A 19,205-nucleotide genomic window follows, 5' to 3' on the forward strand; every position below is an offset into this window, starting at 1 on the left:
GGATGCTTCTGATGTTGTACAGGAGTTATTTACTAGATCAGGGTGTCGACGTGAAGCTTTGAGGAACAACTGTCCTTTTTTTTTTAACTTCTGGCACATTACAAAATTTGAAAACAAAAGACTATGCAAGAATACAAAAAGCAGGAAGAGTTGCAGGGCACTGTGGTTTGATCTGCACTGATAGGTGTTATATGTACAGAACGTACTGAAAACTTAAAATGGGACCCCAATGACGGAAAATGTAATTATTACACATTGCTTTGCAAATATAAGACTCTGACTCTGTGCAACAAGGGGAAAGACAACGACAGACAGAGTGAGAGCAAGCGGATCTGCTAACTTGCAGGCTGAGCCTCCTTCCTCTTCACTCACGTTTGTACTTGGAAACCCAGCAGTCTGTGATCTTCTCTACCAGCACCAAAACACATTAATTGTGAAACATCTGGACATTGAGGCTTTTAGGAGTGACAATGCAATCCTGGCATTGTATGCTGACTATTGCTGGCCTTGTGATCACACTGACGTGCAATGGTAAGTCAGAGCACCCTTACCCTACCAGGGGGGAACTACTCCTGCCATGTCTATCAATTATGACTTCTTTATGTCTTTCAGAATCCTTTGCTGCAGTGATCATTAATGGGCAAGAGGCCCAGCCCCACTCTAGACCTTACATGGCATCTGTGCAGATCAATGAGAAGCACAAGTGTGGCGGATTCCTGGTAGACAAGTATTTTGTGATGACAGCAGCCCACTGTAGAGATAAGTATGTACCGGGGAATACTGAAGGGTGGTGGGTGACCAAAATATTAAAAGAGTATAAAATGAGGATATGGAGGAACAATAATCATTGATTAGCAAAGAAAGGAATTTGGCTACATCAGGAAATCCAATGGAATCTGATGGAAATCCCCTGCTGACACAATGGCTGGGAGGGAAGTATCTGTCGATCGAGAGCCTAGTGCTCTTTAAATATTGGCTGCTCTTGACAGCTCATCTGCCATCCAGCATTTAATAACAACACTACCCTGTTGTTGTTTAACCCAGTGTGATCTTTATAGTTCGAATGTGCCTGCTGACTTCAGGAGAGTTGCTCTTTCTCAGTTCAGTGTAGGTGTCTCTAGTATTTCTGTCAATTTGACTACAGCACACCTTTAGAGGTATCCCCCAAAATGAACGCAGTTACAAAATGTCCATTTCAATCAACTTTCTACTACTAGCTCTATTGAAGTTCGCATTTTACATACAGATAGGAGAGTGTCAGCTGCCAGTTGGGAGCTTTTTGGCGCAGTAAAAGGAAGCCAGGTTGGAAACAGTGGCACAAGGTAGAGAGAATCAGGGCCCAGCAAGGTGCAAAAAGAGATACAGGAAAGCAGGCACTGGCAGAAGCATTTCATATTAGTGTGGGAAAATGGGAACCACCTGGTATCCATATATACTGGTAGCATTCAGGCTTAGGCAGGGGTACAAGTGTTAGAGTGAGAGAAGTGTATCGTGGCAGCAATCTGATGACATGCATAGAGAATTTTATATAGCAGGATGTCTGATTATCCTTGGAAGGTGGGCAGAAGGACAGAGTCAGGGGGCAGCATGTGATCCTCACTCACCATCAGAGGGCACACTTGTACAGACTCCCAAAATCTGCTCATACAGTTCACAGTTGCCATTAAACCTAATAAACCTTATTTTGAGATGTGGGCAGAAAATTTTTTTTTTTTTTTTTACAAAAACCCAATCATACTTCAAGAAAACATGGAAAACTCAACAAAGATAGTGACCAAGATTGGATGTGAACACAAGACTCTGGAGCTGTGAGGCAGCAGTGCCATTGTGCACCCACAGGCATATTAACTTTCAACTAAAGAAATTAGCTGAGCTAAATGTTCATTAAGCCCAAACTGTGTTTCAGGAATAGGACACTCACCGTTGTCCTGGGAGCTCACAGACTCAGCAAGATCCAACCGCAGTGGCGCTTCTCAGTGGAGGACTACTATCCTCACCCAAATTACCAAAGAAGAAAGTACGAAAATGACATCATGTTGTTGAAGGTAAGCATTTCTGGTGAGTGTCATTTACAACATGGGGGCTCGTTCTTTGAACATTACTAATAACGTGCTCATCATGTTACGTTACATTGTGCATTACTTAACAAGAATTACGCTGGGACTCTGGGTTTTGTTTTTATTTATTACTTTTTTTAATTTTCTGACCTAATTGTTTAAACCGGGTGACATTTATGCCTCCTAATATTAGTTCCTTTCTTATAGAATTGAATCTTTGTTCATTAGCTGTCTTTCCTTTTGTTAATTGTTTTTTTTTTTTTTTTTGTAATGCTGCATTCCATTGAAGGGGGAAGTTGGAATTTCCAAGTTCCCAACTGGAATTTCTCTCTTAAGTAGGATTTCCAACCGGGAAACTCAGGGCTGGTCAGTCAAGTCCGAGTTTGTCCAACTTCAGATCATGACATCAATCCAAAACGGTGACGTACACCACAAACTTTACTGAAAGCTGTAGTATTACACGTTTTATTAGCACTTCTGTCTACTGAGTCGCGTTAAATCTTCGTGCACACAGTGCTGTTCCAACTTCTATCCATGGACATGTTGTTGCAGTGTTTGGATACGCAAAATACTGCGCAATGCATTGTTATCAACTGCTATGTCTTCCAATGGCGCAAGCACAACAAAGATTTTCCTGGAAGTATCCTTATTGGTTTTCCAAATGTTTTACTGTTTCATGTTTCAACTCGGGTGTGACGTCATTCCCAGCTCCGACATCTCAGGTAAATTGAACGCAGCTTAAATGTTTGCTATTGCTTAGCTGCTTTGTATTTTCACCTCTTGGAGGCAAATGAGCCCCCATTAGGACAACCACCTTCTTAAATGTTGTGTTGACATGCTAGGAGAGTTTTTGGATATTTCTATTGTGATGTTTACGTTTCCCACCTAATTGTAGTCACATTAATTCCCAGTGGGTGGCGCAGTGGGTTACGCTGCTGCCTCACAGTTAGGAGACCAAGTTTCGCTTCCCGGGTTCTCCCCGTGTCTGCGTGGGTTTCCTCCCATACTCCAAAGACATGCAGGTTAGGTATATTGGTGATCCTAAATTGTCCTTGGTGTGTGGGTGTGTGTGGGTGTGTGGGTGTGTGGGTGTGTGCACCCTGCGGTGGGCTGGCGCCCTGCCCAGGGTTTGTTTCCTGCCTTGCGCCCTGTGTTGGCTGGGATTGGCCCCAGCAGACCTCTGTGACCCTGTAGTTAGGATATAGCGGGTTGGATAATGGATGGAGGAATTCCCAGTTGGCTTTTTGGAAAAAATGCAAAGTTGCTGTTTATTTTCTTTCTGATCCAAACAAAAGCAATTAAAGATACGCTCTCTCTCATTTTTTTAAAAGTAATGTAAGATGAACTAGACACATGAAAAGTGTATAATGTGTATCTAAACACAGTCTGATCACAAAAATGCCATTTTTGGCTGATTAGACTTTTTTTGATGGGCTTCCTCTGGGTTGCTTTATTTTACCTTAATGTAAGAAGTAATAAGTAAATCTGTTTCGTATACAGTTTTGCAAAAAAAATAAATAAAATTGTTGTTAGAGAGACAGCACCAATCAGCATACACATCTCACATTTCTGGGTGCACGTCCCAGCATGCACAAGAGCACATAGTATTATGGGATGTTCTTTGAGTGAAAGAGATGCATGTACTGTACTAGTCGTTTCCACACTGAGTAGTAGTAATTTATAATAACAAAGAGTCTAGTCTTCTGACTCAATAAGGAAATAACTTCATTTGTATTTCATTTGCTATGCAGTTAAAATGTAATGTTGTTCAAAGTGTAATGTTTAGCATTTACGTACTAAGAATATTTGCCTCAGTGTCAGTAACATACAGCAATGTTATTTTAATAATTTTTCTTGTTACTACATTAATATTATGCCTTACTCTACATTCGTTGGTATTCTTTATTGATACACTTTACTGCTTTAAATTTCAAGTTAGCACCTAGACTAATTTGAGAGTAATACTGACATCTACTGGACTTTTGTGTAATCGATTCTTGAGATTTGACCAGTAAAGTCAGAAGTCTTTGTAAAAAGTCTTTTAATTTTAAATTAGAGAGAACATAATTATTGAAAAAAAAGGCAATGTAGGCATGTGACATATAATAATTATATCATAGTTAAATTTGTAAATATAATTGTGTTTGCTTTTTGCCAAAGAACCACCCTTGATTCTGAGTGCCAGATTAAGTTTTTTATTTTATTTTATTTGTATTGTTGAATGAACTCTACACAAGCTTGCTTTCCCTAAGGTCATAAGTACTCCTTTCTATCGATACCTGGGTTTCACGACATTGGCTCCTGTAGTAGCGCATATGAACTTCAAATCCTTGATGTTTGTCTGCAGAGTAGTCGACAGGTCAGCACCCTTGTAAATGAGACACTTGGCTCCTTCTTGCCCACTCAGGTCTGCTGATGAACAGCATCTGGTAACAGGGTCTCTGCGTGGCTTCAAATCTCAATCCAGACTCTTTTAATGTGTAGCACCCAGCTGGTGGAATGAGCTGCTAACCTCCCTTTAAACTTCTAAGGCCAGGGATATAATTAAGGCTATGGGATGCATGAGGTTGAGGAGGCTACTGCTACGCAAGCAGTGTACTGTTTATACTCGCAAGTGTACTTTAAGTAAACCTGGAGGAAATCCACCAACTGTCAGTGCGAGAAATCTTTTTTTTTTTTTTAATTAATTTTATTACAATCCATACATAGCAATCAAGTTTTTACAAAAAAAGAATTATGTTAAGAACAGATCGATCCCCACCCTGACAGAGAGAGCAAGCCAAGCGGTGTTAAATTTAAGGCTTGTAAACATACCTAAATTAATAAATTCTCTGTGCTTTATAAACTTATTTTAAAATATTACTGATTAGATCCTGCCATGTTTTGAAAAAATCTGTACGGATCCTCTAACTGAGTATTTGATTTTTCCAATTTCAAATAATATAACACATCGGTTTCCCACTGACTTAAAAGAGGAGAGTTTGGGTTCTTCCAGTTTAGCAGAATAAGTCTGCGTGCCAAGAGTGTAGTGAATGCAATCACAATTTGTTTGTCCTTCTCCACTTTAACCCTCTCTGGAAGAACCCCAAACACAGCTGTTAACGGGTTAGGAGGGATTGTGAGTCCAAGGCTGTCTGAGAGGTAATTAAAAAATTTTGTCCAGAATAATGTTAATTTGGTGCAGGCCCAGAACATGTGACCCAGTGAGGCTCGGACTTGGTTGCAACGTTCGCAGGTTGGATCTCTCCCTGGAAACATTCAACAAGTTGAACACACACACCACCCAAATTTTTGCTGGTACAACTCTCACAAACGTCACATTAATTTCTGAGGAAGTACTCAGAGGATGCGTCAAAAGAGAGCGGGGAATGTGTGGCAGCCATGATGTACATGAAGTATAAACCAGCCCTAACTCCTTCAGTGTGTTTAGGAAGTGTTTGAAGACACTCTTGTTTGGTGAATTTATGTCTAGCTGATAAGTTCTTGTAACCTAGGAATTGTAATGAGCTTGTACTGCATTCATCACTTGGGGTGATCAATTTTTATAGCCTGCCCTCTACCACTTGTTCCCAAACCGTCCCCCAGGTTGATATTTACTTGATTATGTTGACTTCTTTTGTAAGTACCTTCGGATAAAAGTCTCTACTCAGCAACTAAATGTAAATGGGTCTTAACTAATTTCCTCCTCAACGTTTATGTTCTTTTCAGCTAGTAAAGCCAGCAGTGAAGATCCAGGATGTGAAAGAAATTAAACTGGCAAAGACAGACAAGAATGGTAAACCAGGGAGCTTATGTGAGGTGTCCGGCTGGGGGGTAACTCCATCCAGTCGGCCATCCACTGAAAGGTTACAGGTGGCCAACGTGACAGTGATAGATGAAAAAAAGTGTCGGCACTACTGGAAAGAACACTACATACCTAATGTCTTGTGTACAGGAGGCACTAAGAGAAGTGGAGGCTTCTGTCAGGTGGGTCAATTTTTAAAACATTTAAGGTTAAATTTAGAATGTCCACCTTTTATGGATTGGCAATAGGAAAATTGCATTTAATGTAATGTTGGCTGGGGAACAGAGCTTTTAAATCATAATCAGAAGAGGCCAACAGGAAGGCATAATGATATTATCTTTCTACAAAGGGAAGAGTTAAAATCATAAATGAATCATTGCCCTAAACCTGATTCAATGTTGGTTAAGCATTTTTTAAAGAAACTAAATATACCTTAAGCAAAAAGAGGAAATTATAAGCCTAATGGTTCTCAATCTTAATAGGTTCTCAATAACTTTCTATCAAAAACAGTGCCTGCCACACTTACTCCCCCCAAAATATACTAATATAAAGACCATTCTCATAAACAGTGAAGCTCAATAGATAATGCTTTGGACTTCAAACCACACCATGTGAGCATAAGTGGGTATGTATGTATATATATATATATATATATATATATATATATATATATATATATATATATATATATATATATATATATATTCAACTTATGTACTAACTGCATGTGGTCTTTGGGACTCCCTAGCAGTTTTACTATATTGGTGACCTTGCAGAGGTGTCATCTAAGGGGGACAAGACAGGTCACTTCTTGTCTGAGATGGACGTGTGTAGTCCAGGACAACTGTGACACAAATTGATTGAGACAGGCTGGAACCCATCTCAAACAAATGTATGGTAGCTTGTTGTGTGTACATACAGCATGCATGTACCACAAAGCTGAGTTTGTCTGCTTGGGCTGAATGAGAAGTGAGGTGCATGCAAGTGTAGAACAAATTTAAAAATACAGGCGCCATCTAGTGGCTGTGGTTGAGTGTGACCAGAGCACACTGCTCCATACACACACACACACACACACACACACAGGTCTTTTATTTATTTATGCCTAATATATATATATATATATATATATATATATATATATATATATATATATATATATATATATATATATTTGTGTGTGTGTGTGTGTTTTTATTTATTGTTATTTATTTTTTTCTTTTATTTTTTTTATTTAGTGCCATTCCCATGCTCAACTGCCTATATATTCTGTATAGATATTTTTTATCTGTTTAGAATGGATGAATACAAACATTTTTCTTTTACTTTCAATAGTTTTTTTTAGATCTAATGCAATTTCCACATCTATGCAAACATTAGAAGTAAGATATTTTAGGGTGTGGCACCATCCTCTGGTTTGACAAGGTATTGCAATAAATTATGAAAGTAATTGCAGGGTCTGCACTTTTACAATTAAATCCAGCAGCCCCACCTTGGAAGGTCTCCTTGTGACTGATCCCAGCAGCCCATGGAGTCTAATCTCCAAGTAATGAGGGGTCTGCTTGGATTTTACAGTGATGAGGAGTGAAAACACACTTTACTTTAAGAAACACTCCTCCTATAATGAACTTTCTAGCACTTTACAAGGGCACAGACATTCTAGAGTTGGTTCTCATTTTTATGTTTTACATTTGAAGCCCCAGGAGGTCAGGTGACCTGCTCAGGGTCACACAGTGAATCATGTGGGATTCAAGCAGTGTATTTCTGACTTTTAGTTCAACTTCTTAATCACTACTGCAGATTACCAAATTAAAACAACTTCATACTATAACTGACACCTCATAAAAGGGAAGGTAAGTTAAACCATGTGACTTGACTCTGATCAATAGGTGACAGAAATATTACATTTACATTTATTTGCTTAGCTGATACTTTTATCCAAAGTGATTGAGAAGGTGCATAGGAGCTCATGAGTGTCTCCATATAAATAGGAGATGACCCACTGATGACTCTCTAGGCAAACATAAGGGTCTGAATTTAATGCAAACTGTTCTAGTTAGCTAATTAAGTGATCTGAAAAGAGGAGTGACATGTGCTCCGGACCGGAAGTTGTGCTGCATACTCAGATAAGATCTGCTTAGCTTCTGTCGTACAGGACACCTGCTGTTGTATGACAGAGAGTTTAGGATAAATGACTTTTGTCTTTTTGTATTAGTCTAGTAATAAGTATAATTATGCAGTAGTTCTACTCTCCTGTGCACGCTTTTACCTTGTTATCTGTTGCATTGATGCTTACATCTTCATTCTTGCATGTATAACAAATTGATTTGTAAGTTGCCTTGGATTAAAATGTCTCATTAATTAATTAATTAATTAATTAATTAATTAATTAATAATGGCCTAGTCTTGTGAATGTTACACAAGGAAATGGAAAATATAAATTAAGTAATAAAACTGTGTGTTAATAGGCTATATACTGCTCTCTAAGAACAACTCAGTAAAAGGATATAAAAATTTAAATGACAATAAGTTTGAATAATAAATTGGCCTTAGGTTTGAATCCTACACCCAGTCACTGAGGACTTACAGTATAGTCAAGAAACTACTGGGTCTCCTTCATAGGTACGGCAATGCCTCACTGTGACTGCTCTGTTATCTTTAGCCAAGTTGGAGGTTTATTCTTCTTTTCTGTAATTCCTGTGTATTTCTGAGTGAGGTTGATGATGTGTTGTTTGATAGAATTCTTCTTGAGCTTCTGTATAAATCTTAATTTGCTTTTGGGACAAGTATAGTACTATCTATCTATCTATCTATCTATCTATCTATCTATCTATCTATCTATCTATCTATCTATCTATCTATCTATCTATCTATCCATCCTGCTGGGGCAAGCTATGGCCTTCCGAAGCCCTAAATTGGCTTATGTGGCACTGAGATTATGTTATCTTCAGTTATGGCACATTTAACAATTTACTTTTCCTGTTTCCTTTAAATGCAGGGTGACTCAGGCGGGCCCTTAGTTTGCCAAAATCTTGCAGTGGGAGTGGTGTCTTTCCGCCATGGCAGCAACTGTAATAATCCAGAGACACCAAATGTGTATACCAAGATTTCCAGATACTTAAAGTGGATTCAGAAAACCATAAAACAATTCTGAGCTGAATGAAGGCAGGATGTTTGTTGCATGCACTGCGATAATCCAAAAAATAACAAAAAAAAAAGAAAAAGAAAACAGCCATTGTTGTATGATTGATAAACACTGCTTTATAATCATCAACACAAGTGTCTTTCATGCTTTCTGCTTTCATGTCTGTTAATCCATCCTGTTGAATAAAGTCCTGCAGAATCTGATATGGCATTCATTTTTAAAATATTTGTGCTATTATGGATTTTTGTTCTAGTTTTGTATTGAAGAAACACATAAATAAGAGGGAGGACCCCTCCAGCTCTCTCCCAAATGTCACCTTATTTTTTTGCATTTTATTGATTTTATTAAAATCAAATAACATTCCATACAAGCAAGTCAAGTTTAACAAAACTAGGTTTGAAACACATCAACCCCCACCTATGAGAAAGAGAGCTAGGCCAGCATAGTAAAACTTTAAACTAGTAAAAATAAGTAAATGGATAAATGAATGAGTAAATGAATTAAAATAAATAGAATAAAAATGAGGGGATGGAATCCGCTTCCACGGTTTAAATGCTTATTCTAAAATGTCATTGATTAGATCCTCCCAGGTTTTGAAAAAGTTTTGTACCGATCCTTTCAGTAAGAATTTGCTATTTAAGACTCTGATTTTTTTTAAATCAGGACTGAGCAACGTCGGTCCTGGGGGGCCACAGTGGCTTCAGATTTTTGTTTCCACCCGACTGCTTCATGAGAAATCATTCATTGTTGATGAAGTACTTATTGCTCAAGTGACCTTATTCTGCTTCATTTTAGTGGTCTCACTTGTTAAGATTTTTCACCCTTAATTGCTTATTTTCGTCGTAAACAGCTGTATGCATTGTTTTAACTGCTCCTTATTAGAAATAAAATGCAAAGGACAAATGAACCAGCAGCTCTACATGTCACTTGTTTCCATTTCCTCACGTGTGTATTCATCTTTCACAATTTGGTTTAATTAAATACAGGCAGTCCCCGGGTTACGTACGAGATTGAGACTGTAGGTTTGTACTTAAGTTGAGTTTGTATGTAAGTCGGAACAGGTACATTATTTTAATAAATGCTACTGTTGACTGACAGTAACTAAGTGCTCTGCCAATGAATGATGGAGTTTCATCTCTCTCTGACCTTTTTATTATTTCTACTTTATTTTCCATGGTAATGGTTTTTCTCTTCTTTACTGTATCACCAGCACTTGCATCAGATTTGTGTTTCAGTGACATTCTTGAAGGGTGAAGACAAAAGGTTAAGATGAGCTCTTCTGCACAGCACTGTACATGCTATCATAGCAGGAAGGCACCCGTCGTCAACACGTCTGATGTACTGACAAGAGCTATGTACGTATCAGTACAAGCAGGCTTGCTATTGGGAATGAATGGGGGCAGTGAGGGGCGGCCACCTCACAGTCAACTACACTACAATATGCTGCCTGCAGCATCTGCCCACCGAGAATGAACACGGTGCGGCCAAAGTCGGGTAGTCACCCACCACTGCCCCCATTCAACAGGCAGCCACCTGAGGCACACTACAATGCTACCCTCCGCCACCCCATTCACCCTTAATGGCCTCCATTCAGCCACAAATGGGTCACTGCTTGCAGCATTACCAGCCACCCACCAAGAACAAACGTGGCAGCCGTGTGTGGTGGGCGGACAGTGAAATGCCCCACTCCGCTACATCCAGCCTGTGTCCAGTCAGGAGCAGTAGCTGCAGCAGCGTAGTGGGTGGGCAGTGAACTGCCCCATCGAGTCTTCGTTCTGCACACGAGCGATAGCTGTGGCCATGGTGACCATGAACCACGGGTCACCGCTTGCCGCCGGGAGCCGCCCAAGGGACACTACACTGCGACAGCAGGGAAATCGCCCCCCTCCAGCCTCTGTCTAGCCACCGCTTGCAGTGTCCGCAGGCCAAAGATGATGGAGCGGCAGTTACTGAGGTGCATGCGTCACAGCTGTGGCCCTATTCATTAGTTGTAGGTCGGATGTCCGTAACTTGGGGACTACCTGTACACGAAAGCAAACTGAAGAGTAAGCGAAGAACTGAAAATCACTATCCGTCTGAGGCTTCAGATCACTTGGATGATATGTGTATCATTAGAAATGAAAAAAAGCAATGATTTAAGAATGAGCTGGCATGGTAGAGTTAAAACACTAACAAATCATGGAATTAAATAGGATCTGTTATTGGTGAGGATTGGCTGCTAATTGCCAACTGGGTTGGAACAAAAATCTGCAGCCACTGTGGCCCACCAGAATCAGAGTTGGCCATGCCTGTTTTAGAGAAGAGCGTTGCAAAGTTGCAACTACTGGAGGGCATTGAAGCAGCACAAACCTCAGACACAACCACCACAACGCTAGCCCTGGTACAATTAAAAGGCTTTTTTGTACAAATACCTTACAAAAAGACTTCAAAACTCACTAATACAACACAATTCTTCGCCTTCTCTTTTTTCTCTCTCCTTCCACTCCTCCAGGTGAGGTTTATCCTTCTTCCACCCAACTCCAACTCATCTGGATGAAGTTAGCTTCTTTTATGTTGTAGGGGGGTGTACTTCTAATGCTGGGACAAAGCCCGATGGAAGTCTCATAAAGTAGGGATGATGAATCAGCACCCACGGAACCCAACAAGGCTACCCAATGGGACTACAGTTCCCAGCATGCCTTGTGGGTGTCTGAACAGGTAGCGTCACTCAGGAAAGCTGCCACCTAGCGTGTTCTGGGAGCATGTAGTCCTGCCAGGTTGTCTCCCAGATGGGTATTTTTCCATGGTCCAATTCTGATAAGATTGCAGTTTACCCACGGTGGCATTGGCATCTTCTGCCTAACTCCTGGCTAGGGCAGGACAACCTTCACCCTGTTTCTTATGCCATTGAAGGGTAGCCTCCCGTCCAGGTATGGGACCCTTACCCCATCCCATGTTCATTATCCATCACAAGATGTTAATTTAAACTCTGAATCTTCATTGATTGAAACTTTGTAACTTTCATTAAATACTGTTTAAAAAAAAACAGACTGCTAGGCATACTGTACAGCATCAGATATCATTTTTGGAATGCAAAACAGTTTTTATTTATTATACTCGGGTAAATAAAGATTAGAATGATCATCAGACTGCATAAACAACATTATTTTGTAATATATACATATGAGATTTTTTAAGATTATGAATTATACATACTATGTAATCATTGTTAACTCCACATGGAGAGTGGCCTTCATGTTTTGGATGCATGCTGCACATGAGGAGAGAGAGGATCTTCACCATCACCAGGCGAGACGTTTGCATTCCCACTGAGACTGGCAAATAAAGGTCATCTTTGGACTGAGGAAACTTTTTAAGCAGCTGTGCACCCGACTTGAAGGATCTCATCATTTGTATCCATCTTTCAATGAGACTCGTTTCAAATGCATTTCCTACTTTTTGCAACTAATAGTTTCACAATGTGTTTTGTCATGGTAGCATCCCAGGGTGACCCTGTTCCCCTTTTATCTCTCTATTATGAAGACACTGAACAGAACATGCCAAATCTCATACTTTTACCATACTGTGAGGATTCATTTCTGCTGTACTTCAGCGTATCCCACTTTTTTTTTTACCTCAGTAACCCCAGGCAATTAGACAGAGCATCAGAACAGGCAGGAGAAAAAGTAACCCATTTATTTATGAGTACATAAAGTATGTGAGAGTTGGCAAAGTGATATTAATACAATTTGGGTGATGATCAGTTCATCTTGGATTTACTACCAATTGCTTCTGTGTCTTGGTAGGGCCTAATGTGGTCCTCCATGGCCTTTGATCCAGAATGATGTCCTGCAGAGGGCTAGGCAGCATGGCCTGTCTGAATATAGACATTGAGGAATATCGTCGTGAAAGAGAGTTTTTTTGTTACCCTGTTTCTGTGTTCATCTGCCTCTCTTGATGTACCTCCTGGACCAATGGAATATCACAGTGCAGACCACTTCTCTTGCTTCATTCCAGTCCTATTCAGGCATGACTCAGGGAGATTCGCCTCCTTTTCCAGCCCACGCTTATTTTTCTTAAAACGTAGCACACTTCCACAGGCTCATAAACTCATCCAATGTCTACCACTGCAGGCTAACCTTGTTGTCAACCTTTCAATTGTCTTTCATCTCAGCCCACCTGTATTCCCCGAGGTTAGCTGGCCAGCCAACTCTTGTTTTTATCGTATACTAGATATGACCTTTAGTAAGTACAATAACTGGATTCTAAAATATTTAACTTCTAAAGTACATATTTGAATCATAATATTATTACACCATCCTCATGACATTGTGTTTTATTCATTTTGTTGGTTTCATTAATTTGAGCCAAGGTATATTGCCCTTATTTTAAGTAAATATATTGTAATATACCCAAATATATATGGTCATATCCTAAATATATTGTAAATACATGTTGTTCAAATATATATTTTTAAGATTATATTTAATATATTTAAACAAGCATTTCCCTTAACTGAGTGTAGCAGACATATTTGTTAATACATTGTGTATATGACATACAATATTCTGTGTGTTTGGTTTAATGTTCCTGGTTTTTGTTTAAGCCTGGAAAAATTAATCAAAGGCTTCCTAATAATGTAAATTTACTGGTGTCAGTACAAGTAGTGTGTGATGTATTCCATGCCAAATGTATACCATGAACCTGATGTTTTTTGACATTTCAAGATTTCTTTTTTAAATGCATGCACATTGGAGGATCTCCTTACAGGCTTTGTCAAGGTATGTAATAACCCAACAGAGACAAGAGAGGGCGCTGTCGCTAACAGAGTCATTTCCTTCTCTCTCCAAAGTATCAAGAAATCACCCAGTGAGGGCAACTGACTCCTCCCCTTCCAGTTTAGCCTCCATAAAAGCTGGAGCTTCCCAGAAGGAGGCCTCATTTCAGGCAAGCGCTACCCACCAGACAGAAGGGACCCTGCTTGCAGTTAACCAGCAAAATGACTTTGATTTGCTTTTCAGCCCTGCTCTGAGGGCCACACACACACCAAAGAGTGTTATTTTTGGTTCTTATTTTGGATCATAAACCCAGCTGGCTCCCCATATTTTTTCATTTACTGTCAGTGTCATTCCTGAACCCTGCTATAAATGCTACAAATTTATTACATTAATGTCTTTTTAGTAGTAGTTGTAGATATGAATACATCTGCTGTTAAGCAAGTCTTAACTATAAATGGATCAGGAATATTAGAACATCTGTTCTTAAGTAAGTGTTATTGTTAAATGGAAACTTAATACACAAAACAGACAAATACTGAAATATCTATATACTCTGAAATATATTGTATAGTACAGTGTTGTGAATTAAACTAGTTCAAAAGATAGCGTTCAGTGAACAAGCTCATTTTTCTAAGAATGGTGAACTTAACGTAATGTATTTGCAAGTGAAGAACTTGAATGTGATCTAGTTCAGTTTAATGTGACACTCTGGATCTGGTTTAGGTCCATATTAAACATTTTGCCTTACCCTGTAATGTAGGGGTGAAGCCGAATCCGAATCCAGTATTCGGATAAGCACAGATAGTGGATTTTTACAAATATTTATTTTGTATGAATTTCTTGCCATTTATTTGTATTTGGAAAAAATAATGTAAAATCAAATAGGCACTGTCTGTGTTTGCCTGCTTGTGCTTAAGATGCAGTCCTGCTGACAGAAGCACGTGGTGAAGCTCCGCTTTTGCTTTTTGGAAAACGTTGGATTTCATGAGGCCACATTATATTTTCCCCATGTTAGACATGCAATATGTTACACGAATTTTGACCAGCAGCATAATTGGTTAGTTCACCTACATGCTGGTTCCACAGTCAACATTTGTGTCACACTGCTGGGAATAGAGCGGTAATTTACACTCACCTAAAGGATAATTAGGAACACCATACTAATACGGTGTTTGACTCCCTTTCGCCTTCAGAACGCCCTAAATCTACGTGGCATTGATTCAACAAGGTGCTGAAAGCATTCTTTAGAAATGTTGGCCCATATTGATAGGATATCATCTTGCAGTTGATGGAGATTTGTGGGATGCACATCCAGGGCACGAAGCTCCCGTTCCACCACATCCCAAACATGTTCTATTGGGTTGACATCTGGTGACTGTGGGGCCATTATAGTACAGTGAGCTCATTGTCATGTTCAAGAAACCAATTTGAAATGATTCAAGCTTTGTGACATGGTGCATTATCCTGCTGGAAGTAGCCATCAGAGGATGGGTACTTGGTGGCCATGAAGGGATGGACATGGTCAGAAACAATGCTCAGGTAGCCGTGGCATTTAAGCGATGCCCAATTGGCACTAAGGGGCCTAAAGTGTGCCAAGAAAACATCCCCACACCATTACACCACCACCACCAGCCTGCACAGTGGTAACAAGGCATGATGGATCCATGTTCTCATTCTGTTTACGCCAAATACCATTTGAATGTCTCAACAGAAATCGAGACTCATCAGACCAGGCAACATTTTTCCAGTCTTCAACTGTCCAATTTTGGTGAACTCGTGCAAATTGTAGCCTCTTTTTCCTATTTGTAGTGGAGATGAGTGGTACCGGTGGGTACCCAAAATGCACTGAAGCAACTGCCATGTGATTGGTTGATTAGATAATTGCATTAATGAGAAATTGAACAGGTGTTCCTAATATTCCTTTAGGTGAGTGTATATGTATACTTGCATTTATTTAATTTCTTTTTTGACTGGGAGGATATTAACGTATATGGTTATACATGTTTGTTGCTGGGTATAACTGAATAAAGTGTATTTAAATAAAAAAAGTTTCTCTATTATAAAAAAAATCTTAGAAGGTTGGAAGGAGATTAGACGTGATTTTCTCAAAGATACTTTCACGTCCTGCGAGACGAGTCTTTGTGCCAAGACATTTAACCATGCCCAGGGACGGAAATAAAAGACAATGAGTAGATGACAATGTAGAATGTTGGTAAAATTCATAAGCGTTGACGTGGTACACAAGCAGAGCAGGTCAGGGATTATGAAAGTACTAAAATTTGAAAGTCTCAAAAAAGGATATTAAAGATTGCATTAAGCGTAAACAAACGGAAATTATTACTCGGTGAAGTAATGGAACAGTGAAAAGAGATTGGATATATTGTTTGGGTTTAAACTTTAAGTCGGAGACTTGTAGATCGTTTAATTCATGTTGCTATCAGGGAAAAATATGGAGTTATTCTTAACAATGAAGAGGCGTATCTCGAAAATTCCAAGATTTGTTGTTTGGTGAAAATGAAATCCACAGTGAAAACATTTCTCATTTGTGTGAATTGTCAGACACATTTCTTGTAGAGAGAAAGAAACGAAATTCACTCAAAAAGCAGTTATCGTTGTGTTGTCACAATGTAATTCCAAACATGGAATCAAAATTCAGTGCGATATTTATGAAAAGGTAAAAGCAAAAGAGATTGAATATATGGCCATAGGTCATATGACAGAAGTGTGCAGCGTGAAATGCAGATCATGCGATGCGGCACCAGCAGCAAGCCAGCAGTTGATCGAGCAAAGAGGAGGTAAAAAACTGTATTTGTTTCCCATTGTATCACCATTTAAGAGGGGTTTCAGAGGAGCAACTGCATCTCCTTGGGCTGCTTTCAGCCCCTCTTCACAACTTCGAGGCGTGGCACAGTGAAGCAAGCAGGAGCAAAGCCCCTAGTCGTCATAATTATTATATTTCATTCAAGAACACTTTATTAGCATAATATACGGCATGCAAAATTGAAAAAAGTAAACTCATGGGTCATTTATTCTCACTCCTTAATAAATACAAAATGAACTGAACATGAACTAGTTCAAAATTGAAATGGTGAACTATGAACGTGAATTTATTCATTTTAATCTGTGTGAGCTGAACTTTGAGCTAGTTCTTGTGAGGTTTGAGCTTGCACAACACTTGTACAGCATAACTAGAATTTATACTACACTTAGAATATGTTGCAATATATACGCTTTACAATATATGTTTCCTACTATTCTGAAATTTACTGAAAAGTATAGTTTTATACCAATTTATATATTTTACACTACATTTTAGCATACTGAAAGAAATGGGGATATATCTATCCTTGAAATATATTGTAACACTCGTATGTGTTCATGTTGGTATCAGTGTATTATTTTAAATATATTTTAGATGTGCTACATTTTTGTAAGGATGATAAGTGATTGCCATATTCTTACAGGGCTCAGTGGCCAAGAAAGGACACCTTTAACAAGTAACAATGTGGTGAGCGGCACCTGCTTTTGTAAGTGGCACAGGTGTTGAGTGACACTCAGGTCTGAAGGCAGCTGTTTGGCCTGCTTATGCTAAGCCAGTAAGTCTAATTTTACTTAAGACAGCTGTCCGTGTGCAAGTAAGCCATACACACGAGGCACTATAAAGCAGTTAGTATAGTGAAGTCTCAGTTTACTTAAGGCAGCTGTCCATGTGCGGATAAAAACATACACATGGGGCACTGTAAAGCAGCTATATAACAGTCATGTCTTCCCTGAGGCAGCTGTCCATGTACAAGTAAGCCATACACATTGGGAACTATAAAGCAACTATTTAAATGTCAAATTTTGCTTAAGGCAGCTATCCATGTACATATATATATAATATATATATATATATATATATATATATATATATATATATATATATTGCCTGTGTACCCTTTCTCAATCTGCTGACGTTTTCCACCAGTGTCCCAAAAATAGGAATGGCATGTTAATGAAAGTGAGTTCATGTGTAGAGCACGGTATGGGGGTGCAGTAGTAGTGTTACTTTCTTGCAGTAAGAAAGCTTTGATTTGCACCCTGCATAGAGCTTCCCCTTCGTGTCCATGTGGGTTTCTTCTGGATGCTCCTGTTTTCCTCCCACAGTCCCAAGACATGCAGGTTAAGTGACCTGGATTTGCTAGTTTGCTATAGTGAGTGTGTTATTTTTTTTTGTGTTCACCTTGTGTTTTACTGGCCCCCTGTCCAGGTGTTGTTTCTGCCTTGTGCCTCATGATATCTGGGATAGGCTGCTGCTGCCTATGATTCTGATCTGGATAAGCAAGTTAGGAAGATGAATGGAAGGAGTTCATGTGTGAGTGGGCCTTGGGGAAGATTAGAATCTTCTTCAATAAGTGGTATGGAAACAGTAATAATGAGTACATCAGGCAAGCTGATTGGTGCATTCTATTAAGAAAAATTTATTTTTTATATATTCTTGTTTTCCATGGCAACCAATAATAACAATGTGTTGCATGTTGGTTGTAAAATGTTTACTGTACTGTGTACATAAGACAATAATATTACTACTACTGCTGCTGCTACTACTTCGTCAAGAGCAATAAAAGTGTACTTACCTGCCTAGTGTGTCTAAATATAATAATCAGAATGTTGCCACCTGATGGTCAATCCCAGAAACTCAAGACATTGTGTTAATGCTGTGGCAAAATTGGCATGCAGCTCTCCAGTTTCCACAGCCTAAAGACATGTAGTTAGGTACGTAGGTAAGTTAGGAGCCCGTGTCGATACAGTGCATTGCTGCGCCCACAACATGACAAGCCACCTCAAGATCCCAGATTAGGACCTGAGTGCAGCCTTGCGACGGGTGACACCAGAGCACCACACTAGTTCAGATGGAATGGAACAGTGTGAGGTTTTTTATGGTGGCTGGAGTGCCAGTTCTGCCACCGACCCCCAGGTTTTTCCCTGCAGGTTGTAGATGTGTGTTGGTTTAATTGGTAATTCCTGATCTGAGTGAATTTGTGTGGATGAGTTAGCCCTGCAGTGGACTTGTGCCCCATTCAGGGCTGATTCCTGCCTTGCACCCAACACCGTTAAGATAGCATCCCACCATTAGAACGCTGAACTGGATTGGGCTTGTTTGAAAATATTATGTTACTATGGGGCTTTGCCCCCTGCTCGCTTTGCTCGCCAACCCCAATGCTAGCCTCTTTTTTGGTTCTGCCGCTCGCGTATGGGGATGCAAATGTACAATTAACTAACTATTTTACATTACAGTGAGTAATTAACCATTTAAAAAAAATATTAAAACGTAATAATTAGAATGTAAAATATGTTTCATGTTGCGTTAGATTTATTCATTGCATAATACGATTTTGTTCTGTTTGGCTTTGAAATGTACACTCAAAAACTTTTTAAACTTGCACTTTTACTATAAAACTAAATTTATATATAACTAAATT

At 39.3% G+C, this 19,205-nt stretch overlaps 1 protein-coding gene across 1 annotated transcript in view; it reads left to right on the top strand.

Annotated features, from left to right (window-relative positions):
* Positions 1-238: 238 nt before the first annotated feature.
* The window catches only part of LOC120538256 (serine protease 53-like), a 36,880-nt gene continuing 17,913 nt past the window's right edge, over positions 239-19,205 (top strand). Inside the window, exons 1-5 of the mRNA XM_039767709.1 lie at positions 239-531; positions 613-763; positions 1,907-2,045; positions 5,766-6,023; positions 8,840-8,984. Coding sequence (XP_039623643.1) covers positions 471-531; positions 613-763; positions 1,907-2,045; positions 5,766-6,023; positions 8,840-8,984 — 754 coding nt within the window. The 5' untranslated portion in view covers positions 239-470. The remainder of the gene's footprint in view (positions 532-612; positions 764-1,906; positions 2,046-5,765; positions 6,024-8,839; positions 8,985-19,205) is intronic.

Source organism: Polypterus senegalus, chromosome 10 (assembly GCF_016835505.1).
Source record: "Polypterus senegalus isolate Bchr_013 chromosome 10, ASM1683550v1, whole genome shotgun sequence".
NCBI lineage: Eukaryota > Metazoa > Chordata > Cladistia > Polypteriformes > Polypteridae > Polypterus > Polypterus senegalus.